Source organism: Halichoerus grypus, chromosome 10 (genome assembly GCF_964656455.1).
Source record: "Halichoerus grypus chromosome 10, mHalGry1.hap1.1, whole genome shotgun sequence".
NCBI classification, from domain to species: Eukaryota; Metazoa; Chordata; class Mammalia; order Carnivora; family Phocidae; genus Halichoerus; species Halichoerus grypus.
Window position 1 is genome coordinate 38,883,170 of NC_135721.1, and position 10,244 is coordinate 38,893,413.

Below are 10,244 nucleotides of genomic sequence, written 5' to 3' on the forward strand. Positions count from 1 at the left end.
AGTTTTGAAATCACTTGTGTACATAGGGAAGTGAAGATTAAATGCCTGCCCTCAAGTCATTCAGCAACACAGGATCAGCACTTGAAATCTCATCTCTTGCTTTGCCTTGACTATTTTAAGAACCGTCCTGGTTGGAGCATAACAACTAGACTCACGTAGCATTAGAGCTAGCAGGGACTATTAAAGACGTCTGCTCACACTTCTTATCTGGTAAGTAACTCCACCCTGCCAACTACCCATGAAGAGCCCTTCTGTCATAGGGAGTTCTGTCTTGGGGTAATTCTACTTTAGGGACTGCTGAGGTTATCCTATTAAGGCAAAATTTGCCTCTCTGTCACAGTTCTGTAGTGCCCGTCTTACCCCCACTTTATGTTAGAATAGCCAGTTTAGGTCCTAAGTACCTTCTCAGGTCTGCCCCATGATAACAGTTGGATAGGAACTCAAACCCAGCTCAGCAGGATATAGTAAGTGTTGACTAAGACTTGCAAAGCTTCCAGTGAGGTAGGAAATGCTGAGGGTTCACAGCACCATTGGGCAGATGAGAAAAAGGTGGCTGCTCCAGATGGGAACACACCTGGGCAGAAAGATGGTGCTTCTCTGTGATTTAGAAAGCAACACCTCTGTGTCCTGGGGCACAGAGCATGGCAGGCAAAACCCCACTGATCCATTCAGCCAGGTATTGTACAGTGATCATTCTGCACAGCCATACTTTTTTTTTTTTTTTTAAGATTTTATTTATTTGACAGTACAAGCAGGGGAAAGGGCAGGGAGAGGGCGAAGCAAGCTCCCAGTTGAGCAAGGAGCCCTATGCGGGGATCAATCCCAGGACCCTGGGATCATGACCTGAGCCGAAGGCAGACGCTTCACGGACTGAGCCACCACCCAGGCGCCCCTGCTCAGCCAAACTTCTTGGCCCTGCTTAAACTATTTGTCCTGATTCAGAAAAGCGCTCTCTAATAGATTTCCGGTTTCCATTTTTACCTTCCATTTGGTCCAAAAAAGGTTGCTCCTTCAAGCCCTTGAGCAGTTTATCTGCTCCATTTTTTCCTCATGATACGGGGCCCCGTTTCTGCACATTACCTTTGATGCACCAATGCTGCCAGACCTAAGGTTCCCCTGCTCCTGGCAGCCTGGGCCCATGTTCCGTTCCGGTAGCCAGCTGACAGCCCTGGTGCTCTCTCACGGGGTGCCAGCCTCTGACGGGCTTTTTTTTTTTTTTTTTTTTTTTTTTAAGATTTTTATTTATTTATTTGAGAGAGAATGAGAGAGAGAGAGAGAGAGTATGAGAGGGGGAAGGGTCAGGGGGAGAAGCAGACTCCCCGCTGAGCAGGGAGCCCGATGCGGGACTCGATCCCAGAACTCCAGGATCATGACCTGAGCCGAAGGCAGTTGCCCAACCAACTGAGCCACCCAGGCGCCCCTGACGGGCTTCTTAAGAGTGCCACATACACTTCGGGTATGTAAAAAGTGTTCCCACCCTTTTTATCATGAAAAGAATGTCCAAGAAGGCACCATTGGCCTGTACATTTTGGTGAAGCCGATGGTAATTTATTCCCACACTATCCTGTTTCCTCTTCCCAAATTGCTCTGGGTCTCCAGTCTGCCTTTTCTTTACCATTACCTGGCCATGTGTGACCATGGATATCCATTGGTCTCCGTGGCCTTGTTTCAAGTAAGTGTTCATCAGCCAGGAAACAGGTTTTGGACACTGACTTCTGGACAGTATTCTGTGTACCTGGAGCCTTGAAAATAAAAAGTATCTCATGAAAGTAGCCCTCCTCCAGAGTTTGCTGAGCCGAAGGAAGCATAAACCCAATCGCGGGCGCTTGAACTTAACAGCCAAGGCTTTGTGCTCCCTTCTTCGCGGACCCGCCTCGCCTAAGACAGAGGCAGGCAAGGGGCGCCGCGCTGAGGGAGGTTCCCCCAAGTCTTACTGTCGGCCGGTCCGGGCTGCAAAAATGTGCCCAGCGGCGGAGGGAGGCTTCCTCCAGCCTTGTGCGCGATGCCAATCACAGCGGCGCGGCTCCGGAGCTTCCCGCTCCCCCGAAGCTTCCACCGCAGAAACAAGGTACGCGGGACGACGGGCTTCTCGGAGTCGGAGCCTCAGCCCGAGTCCCACGCCACAGCCCTCGGCTCTCAGGGCCCCAAAGTCGGGGCACCGCCCACGCTTCCACCGCCACTCGGGCGCGGGGGCTCGGGAGTTGTAGTCTCCGGCCGAGCGCGGGCGCGGGGACCGGGGCGGCGCGGACTCCACGTCCCGGCGGGCGGCGCGGCGCGGCTGGGGCGCCAGGGGCGGGGCCGCTCGGCCCTTTAAACCTTCCAGGGCTGCTCCGAGGGCCGCAGCCAGAGACGGCGCCACGCGGGGCCGAGCAGGGCGCGGCGGCGGCGGCGGCGGGGCGCTCCGGGGAGGTGCGTACTGGGCCCCTTCGTGTCCCCGGCCCTCGGGGCGGGGGGGATCCGCTGGGGAGGCTCGCGTTCCCGGCTCCCGGGGGGGCTCCGTACGCCCACGCGGGCGGGGGCCGGGCTGGGCTTCCTGCGCGAACCCGCCTCTCTCCCGGGGCGCCGGCGGTCAGGTGTTGCCTGCGCGCGGCCGCCGCTCCGCCGGGCCCCGCACCCGCCCGCAGGCTCTCCTTGGCGCGGCCCCTTGGACGGTCCTGACTGCAGCCCCTCCCCCAACCCGGTCCCTCCGGCGTGGGAGCGGGACTCCCCCCCCCCCCCAGATGTTTCGGCCCCGCCTGAGCGTCTGGGGCGCACCGGTGGCATTCGGGTGGAACGCGGAGGCCCACGGTGGAGGCCAGAAGGTGTCCACGTTCTGGCGTGGGCTCAGCCCCAAATGTGGGTGCTGTGAATCAGGTGTTGACCACCTTCTCCCCCCACCGGCTGCGGCCAGTCACTGGACCCTGGACTTTGACCTGTCTCTCTCCACCAGGCCTGGGCCGCTGATGGTTTTGGCGAAGTATCTTAAGGTAGCTGGGCCGGCCCCCTCTTTCCCACCTACCTCTTGTCCTTCCCCCTACACCACCACCACCCTGGCTCCCCTCCCTCATGACCGCCTGGATCCTCCTTCCTGTCAGCTTGTCAGCATTCTCCATCACGGGCCTATGGACTGTGTGAGTAAAGAGGGGGAGGGGGAGGGCGACTAAGGGACAAAATGGGCTGAGGCTGAGGAGGACTAGGGCCCAGCCAGGACCCAACAGGAGCTCGATGGCACACACAGAGTCCCTTGTCCTGCTGGGGGCTCCAGGGTGGTACCCAGGATCACTCTAGCTGTCTCCCAAGCCTGGCCTGGTGCCTGGGCACACAGCCCCTTCGGACAAGCTGGCACCACTGCTGTCCAGTAGGGTGACCCTGACAGACCTTCCATCCAGGGCCACTTCCAGAGGTCCTCGAGTGTGGGGCCATGCTGTGGGTTCTCGTGTGGTATCAAGCTTCAGGGCCACCTCATCTTGAGTCCCCAGCATGAACAAAGGCTGAATGGGGCCAGAATCAAGAGAAAAGAGTCCATGGGGGCAAGCTGGGCTGGGAGGGCCATGGGTGTGGGGTGACCGTTCTGCTCCCACAGGTATGCCATGGCCGTGATGAACCGCCACGCATGCCCTGTGGAGAACTGGTATGGCGCACTCTGCAGACAGCCTCCCTCTAAAGCTCCCTTCATCTCTGTTCCCTCTTGGGTCGGGGCAGCTGCGAGCCAGACGGAGACCCTGGGCCTCACAGCTCTTATCTGACATTGGCAACGCCTGCCCCTCCCCAGGCATGGCTCCATGCCCATCTACCTGTTTCCCACCATCCCTTCACCCCTTTGGCTTCTGTCTCAGGCGGGTTCTGGGAAGTGGGCTCTTCTGTCCCTGCCAAGGGAAGTCTGGAAGGGTGGTCTCTGAGGGCCTGAGGCTCCAGGCCCAGAAGCTGGGAGAACCCCCTTTTCCCCAGGCTACTCTCTGTCCTGCCTACCAGGTCCTACAACGAATCCTGCTCTCCTGACCCCGCTGAACAAGGGGGCCCGAAGACCTGCTGCACCCTGGACGATGTCCCCCTCATCAGGTAAAGTCTGGAAACTGGGCAGGTCAGGGAGACCCAAGCCCCGCAGGCAAAGACCTGTCCCCCAGTCTCAGGAATAATGAGTGTATTAAGATCACTTAAGAACGATTCTCCGTGCCAGTCACTATGTGCCAGGCACCGTGCTGAGTGCTCGATGTGCATAGCGCCATTTAATCCTGCCATCACCAGGCAGCTCCTGTTTTCACCGTCTTGTAGGCAAGAAAACAGACTGAGGTGTGTCATCGGTCCAGGTCACACAGCTAGTAAGTGGAGGCACCTGGACTGAAGCTCAAGCCCTCTGCCCAGCCCCGGTTCTGGCTCAAGGGAAGCCAGACTGGCTGCAGGCCTTGACAATCTCAGGGAGTCCAAGGAGTCTCAGGCTCTGCCAAGCAATCCTGGGCACTCCCTTACCCATCATACACATGAGCTCTGCTCTGGGGGAGGGCCCAGCCTGGGGCCCGTTGTTTGTGTACACAACTGGCCCTTCTCATAAATCAGTGGCTTGCCTGCTAAGAAACAGGCACAGATAAAGCAAGAGACAGATGGGCCAGAATGGGGGTGCTAGTACTCCTGCCCCTCTCTCACTCTGTCCTTGCCCCCCACCCCCAGCAAGTGTGGCACATATCCCCCAGAGAGCTGCCTCTTCAGCCTCATTGGCAACATGGGTGCTTTCATGGGTGAGTTGTGCCCTCAGCCCCCTTAGCCAGCCCAGTCCAACCCACTCCCCACCCCCCCCTCCCAGAAAGGCCCAGGAAACCCTTGTTCAGTGTAGCCCACCCCATCAAGGGCTAAAGCAAGAGGGGCCACTTCTCTCCTGTTCCTTTAACAAGAGCCAAAGGCTCCCACACAGCCACCCTGCTGGCCAGAGCCTGAGGAAACCCAGTTTACTTGCCCTTCTATTCCCTTCCAGCCCTCAGGAGTGTCTGGCGGGGGTGGGGGTGGGGGAGTCGGTGGGAGGAGGGCCCCAGTGCCGGCCCCACCTGTGCTCTCTCCCCCCAGTGGTCCTGATCTGCCTGCTGCTCTACGGGCAGCTCCTGGAGCAGAGCCGTCACTCCTGGGTCAACACCACAACGCTCATCACGGGCTGCACCAACGCTGCGGGCCTCGTGGTGGTCGGCAACTTCCAGGTGGGCCCGCCTGCCTGCCTCTGGAACTTTTACTAACGGGGCCTGGCTTCTGCCGGTGCCCTCAGTCCCCTGAAGGCTGACCCCATTTGCAGAGACAGCCCTTCAAGGCTGAGGGTGGGGAGAGAGGGGCTGGGAGGGAAGGAGGCGGGGGGAAGAGGGGTGGGGGGGGCTGCCTCACAGATCAGCCCCTGTCTCCGGGCCCAGGTGGATCATGCGAAGTCTCTGCACTACATCGGAACTGGTGTGGCCTTCCCCGCCGGGCTGCTCTTCATCTGCCTGCACTGTGCCCTCTCCTACCATGGGGCCACTGCCCCCCAGGACCTGGCTATGGCCTACCTGCGGATTGTACTGGCAGCCATCGCCTTTGTCACCCTAGTCCTCAGTATCCTTCCAGGACAGGGCAGCCAGGAACTCCTCCTCTAGCCCAGCCTTTCCCCACCCAAGACCCGGGGGGTGGGGGTGAGGGGCGGGGGGTGGGCGAGAGCCTGGCACATATATATCCAGAAAATACTGCCCAGTGCGGTTTCTTTCCTCCCCTCCCAGGTGGGGAGACCTGGCTCTTTGCCCCAGCTTAGCTATCTACGTGGGGAGACAGGGCTGTCACCAGCTGCCGCGTGTCCCACTGAACACTTCCTTAGCCCCATGCCAGGTGGTGTTTTCTTTATGCATGAGAGCTCTCAGCTGCAGCACGGGGCAGCCCTGTGCGAGTGGGTGTTCGTGATCGACATCCTCATCTTCTACGGCACCTTCAGCTACGAGTTCGGGGCAGTCTCCTCAGAGACGCTGGTGGCCGCGCTGCAGCCTGCCCCCGGCCGGGCCTGCAAGTCCTCCGGGAGCTGTAGCACCTCCACGCACCTCAACTGTGCTCCCGAAAGCATCGCCATGATCTGAGATCTGGGGAGGGGGCTGGCCCAGCCTCAGCAGCTCCCCACCTCTTAACTTCGCATTTATTTTGTACCAAAAACGATTTTGAGAAAGTATTCTGCTGGGATACAGGCTTCCTTGCTGCTGGAGGAATGGCCGTCCCACCCCCACCTGTGCCATAGCGGAGCGGGCCTGCCAGCGGCCTGGGCCACACACAAGCTTCTCCCCGACTCTGCAGTGTTGTTTTTATGTTTAAAGGTTACATATCCTCACTCACCCAGCCGGCCCTTCAGGTGCCTTCTACTCCCCAGTGCCAAGGCCACACCACTGGGGTTTCCTGCTGCAGGAATTGGGGGCTGGGAACAGCAAGAGGGACAGAAGTCTGTGGGAAGGCCCACTTTTGGGCCCACTGAGGTGCACTGGGATTCTTCACTCTGCCCCTTACTTTCTTTTGGGCAAGTAATACAGCAGAACCACATGGGTATTTTAGTACTTTTTTTTTTTAATCTATTAAAAGAATTCTAATTTGCATGTTTGTAGTATGTTCTAAAGAATCAAGGGAGGGCCTAAGCCAGGACGGCTTTCCCTAGGCAAAAGATGGGAGGAAACCCCTGCCCTCAGGGAGAGTCTGAGTGCCCAAAGCTCTTCGAGAGCAGGGCTGCCAAGAATAAAGGATGCCTGGTGCCATCCAAATACTCCTCAAGGGCTTGAAACCCTTTCTAGGCCTTTAAACTGTCTGAAGAATTGACATGATCCTTCCCCCACTCAGAGTGTGGTTTGAAGTTGGCTTCCTTAGTAAGGGATATTGGGGGGTGGGGGGGGTCATCCATAGAACAACTTTAAAATGCTAGAAGCAATTTTCACAATGAAGCTAAAGAAAGCCTGTGGGATTCCAGGGTTGACTAAAAATTGCAGGGGAGAGAGATGTAGGCTAATTTTTCTTTACCATCTGTAAGTAGCCATTGGATGCCAGACCCTGACCCATTTTGCTTTCCAACGATGAGCACATAGGCCCAAGCACTGGCTGGTCTAGTGGCCAGGTTCTTGACCTGGGTTCCACTGCTCTTGGGTCAGTAGGCTTGGCAGGAAGGGACACACAGCCTGGTGCTTTCTGTGGCTCAGGCCTCTTCCCCAGTAGCAGTAGGGACCTTATGGAGGGTGCAGAGGCCCTGCCCAGGCCTGTGAGCAATGCAGTGCAGGGTGGGTAAAGAAATCTTTAATGAGGATTCAGGTGCAAGAGGAAGATGCCGTGGCAGACAGGTGCTCCGCCCCAGGCACCTCATGTGTACATGGCTCCATGGAGGTTCTCAAGTCGGTGCTTTTGCTGCTGCTTGCGAGCCTGAAGGAAAGAGGGCACACTGGGCATGGGCCATACCTGAAGGCCTGTGGGTGGAGCGATGGGACAGCTATCATGGGGCTGCCTATCACTGTGTTCAGGCCCCTAGCATATACATTGCCGAGGCTCTTGTCCCTTGCCAAAGTCACCAGGAAGACGACCAGAGCCAGGGACCCTGAGGCCGACCCAGGGCTACTAAGGTAGGGAATGAGAACACTGAGGACAGGGACTGGAGGTCCCCATTACCACCCGACCTCTCCACTTACCACCAGTCCCTACCTTATCTCGTCTGTGCTCCTCATAAGTGTCATCATCAGTGGGCAGCTCATGGCGGCACAGGGGACAGGAATTTGTCTGAGAAAAGGAGGGCAGTGTTCCAGCCCAGGTCTGGTCTTCATCAGCTAATATCCATCCCCTGCTCCCAGTTCCCACCCCTACCCCTCTCCCTTCTCTGATCCCCTAAAAGTCCATAAACAGAAAGAGGCTTGAAAACTGGGCCCAGGGCAGGGTGAGGGCTGAGAGAAAGGAAGCAGTACCTTACTTAGCCAGGGTAGAATGCAGTTGGAATGGAAGAGGTGATGGCAAGGCATCTCAATGGCAGTCTCCTCCTCCTCAAATTCCAAAAGACACACGGGGCACTTGAGCTCTTTGGGAGGGAGTGCTGATCAGGAGAGCTGCTACGGGCCCTACCTCCCGGCTCCCACTCCTGAAGGACATTCTTGCCCCAACCTGACCTGGAAAACTGAAGGGCTAGACCAGTCTAGCTTGGGAGGGGGTGGGTCTGGCACGCCGGCGCCAGACAGCAGTAAGAATTAGTGTTCTTACCAGCCTGAGAGCCCCTGATGACTGTCCTGGGAAGGTTCTCAACCACAGTCTTGGCAGCAGGGGGAGGCAGGTGGTGATCCCAATCTACTACCAACCCCAAGTCTTCAAAGTCCATCCTATTGAAAAGTGACCTGGGAAGAACGACGCATGTTCAGAACCAAAGAAAACCATCCTTTCTCTTTGCCCCCACAATCCACTAGGCATTAACAGATAAATACCCTGAACAGCTAGTACTAACAGCTACCCCACAAAAGTGCTCAGTAGATCAAAAGCACAGTGGGAAATGGTTTGGAGTTGCTATAAGACAACCCCAAGCATGCAAGCTGTTTAGTCCCATTTTACACATGAGGCAACAGGCTCAGAAAAGTTACTCAGGCCAAGTGGAAATGACCCGGTAAAGCCAGATTCCAAGTGGCAGTGTGGACTTCCGTGCTTGTTCCTAACGAATGTACCTACTCACACCCACAAGGCCCCTCCCCTGACCCCATGACCCGTCTTCTCCCGTAGCTGCTAGAACCGGCTACCGTCCCGCTCCCGACTCCCCCCTATTCGCCAGCTCCAGTCTTTCCCACAATCCCCTTGCCCGGCCCAACCACGGATGATCCAAATTATCGACCTTCCCCGAATCTCGTCTCCGGACTAACTCTCCAGATTATTCATCCGTCCTCCCCAGAATCTCTGCCCCATATAATCCGCCTTCTCCAGCCAGCCCCAGCCCAGAAACCTGATACCTGGGCCCCCACCTCCCAGCACCGCGCACCCACCTTGCGAGCTCCAACAGCATGTTGGTTCGGGCCTCCTGCTCGGAATCCAACGGTTCGCAATCGTGCTCATCGAAATAGGACGCCATGGCAGCCGGGCTGTCTGACACAGCCTTCGCACCCACTGGACTGCGGCCCCGCGGAGCTGGCCAATAAGCTGCGGGCCTGAGAGAGGAAGACCAATCAGAGCATCCAAAAGGCGGGCACAGAGGCTCGTTAGGGGCACTGAAAGCGGAAGTATTCATTCTGCGGCCTCTCGTGGCTCGAATAGATCAGGTGACCAAAGGCTAAAGCCAATGGCAGGGGCTAGGGCCGGTCAGAAAACATCTGTTTTGGACTCCGAACCTAGGGTAGGCGGTCTGAGAGTGACGTGTGCTTCGCGTCCGCAGCGCCCTGGAAAGCCAGATGTCGGGGCTGTAGGGGTCGTGTCAGTCCGTTCTGCGGCTCAGAGGGCCTAGGACGTGCAGATGCTAGAGGCCCTCCAGAGAGCGAGGCGCTGGCGCAGGGGCTCAGGGTACTGCCAACCTGGAATCACGGCGTTTCCCGCTGCTCTGCCCGGTCCCCGCCGGGTACTTCTGCACCTGCTGCTCTCTAAGTGGTTCAGGAGTTGGCTCTTGATTCCCCTCTGACCCGCAAAACAAAAATTTCCTACTTATCTCTTCTGTGTTAGGCACAATAAAGGGTGGGGCAAAACTCTCCCACCGAGGGAGGGAAGAGCCCTGCTGGGGAATCTGGGGCCTTACCCTCACATGGGACTATGTGTGTGACCTTCAGCCCCTTGCGCAGCCTCTCCCCGAGCTTCTGTGAAATCAGTGGCCTGAATTCAATACGCGGTTTGCCTCCCTGGCTACCCATGACTATCCTGGAGAGAGAACGAGGGGTTGCAGCTTTAGGGGGAAATAACCCTGCGTCAGATACTTACCCTCAAAGAGTCTGATTTAACTGATTTAGGCCCCATAAGGAAGTTGTGTAGGCCAGTGGCTAATGGATGGTGCCCAGGCATCCCGTAGACTTGGATTTAAATCTTAGCTCTGGTACTCACTGATCTAGGCCTAGGGGTAGTATTTTTAGAAGTTCTGCAGGTGATTCTAATGTGAGGCAGGGTTGAGAACTGCACTAAATGATTTGGATGATAGCTATCATTTATTTGGCATCTAGAACCATTACATTGACGGATGTTTTACACACAACATAAGTAATCCTCACAATTGTTCTGGGAGTTAAGTATGTCCCTTTTTACATATATAAAACCCAAGCCTCAGAAGTGGCTTGCCCAAATTCACATGGCCTTTAAGT

The 10,244-nt window shown here is 56.8% G+C and overlaps 2 protein-coding genes across 7 annotated transcripts; one reads left to right on the top strand and one right to left on the bottom strand.

Moving 5' to 3' along the window:
• Window positions 1-118: 118 nt before the first annotated feature.
• TMEM150A (transmembrane protein 150A) lies at window positions 119-6,557 on the top strand. Of its 6 annotated transcripts, none has more exons than XM_036117375.2 (8): window positions 119-2,409; window positions 2,930-3,110; window positions 3,563-3,610; window positions 3,952-4,038; window positions 4,645-4,712; window positions 5,035-5,162; window positions 5,367-5,544; window positions 5,812-6,557. In XM_036117375.2, exons 2-8 carry the CDS (start codon window positions 3,046-3,048, stop codon window positions 6,051-6,053), a joined length of 816 nt encoding a protein of 271 aa, XP_035973268.1. In that variant the 5' UTR covers window positions 119-2,409; window positions 2,930-3,045; the 3' UTR covers window positions 6,054-6,557. The 6 variants fall into 6 exon arrangements, with proteins under 6 accessions (XP_035973268.1, XP_035973275.1, XP_077912480.1 ...); XM_036117382.2 differs by having other exon boundaries at window positions 2,930-2,966; XM_078056353.1 differs by lacking the exon at window positions 119-2,409 and adding an exon at window positions 2,509-2,835.
• A 669-nt stretch (window positions 6,558-7,226) lies between these two features.
• Window positions 7,227-9,107, bottom strand: RNF181 (ring finger protein 181). Its single transcript, XM_036117383.2, has 5 exons — window positions 8,952-9,107; window positions 8,188-8,318; window positions 7,899-8,008; window positions 7,642-7,716; window positions 7,227-7,365 (listed from the first exon to the last, which is right to left on the bottom strand). Exons 1-5 carry the CDS (start codon window positions 9,035-9,037, stop codon window positions 7,306-7,308), a joined length of 462 nt encoding a protein of 153 aa, XP_035973276.1. The 5' UTR covers window positions 9,038-9,107; the 3' UTR covers window positions 7,227-7,305.
• Window positions 9,108-10,244: the final 1,137 nt, after the last annotated feature.

Coding starts and splice junctions, on each gene's coding strand:
- TMEM150A (XM_036117375.2), top strand. CDS start 3,046: ATGACCGCCTGGATCCTCCTTCCTGTCAGCTTGTCAGCATTCTCCATC. Junction 3,611..3,951: donor GCATGCCCTGTGGAGAACTG/GTATGGCGCACT, acceptor CCTGCCTACCAG/GTCCTACAACGAATCCTGCT. Junction 5,545..5,811: donor CTTTGTCACCCTAGTCCTCA/GTATCCTTCCAG, acceptor GCCCCATGCCAG/GTGGTGTTTTCTTTATGCAT.
- RNF181 (XM_036117383.2), bottom strand. CDS start 9,037: ATGGCGTCCTATTTCGATGAGCACGATTGCGAACCGTTGGATTCCGAG. Junction 7,717..7,898: donor TTCTACCCTGGCTAAGTAAG/GTACTGCTTCCT, acceptor TCCTTTTCTCAG/ACAAATTCCTGTCCCCTGTG. Junction 7,366..7,641: donor AGGAGCACAGACGAGATAAG/GTAGGGACTGGT, acceptor TCTTTCCTTCAG/GCTCGCAAGCAGCAGCAAAA.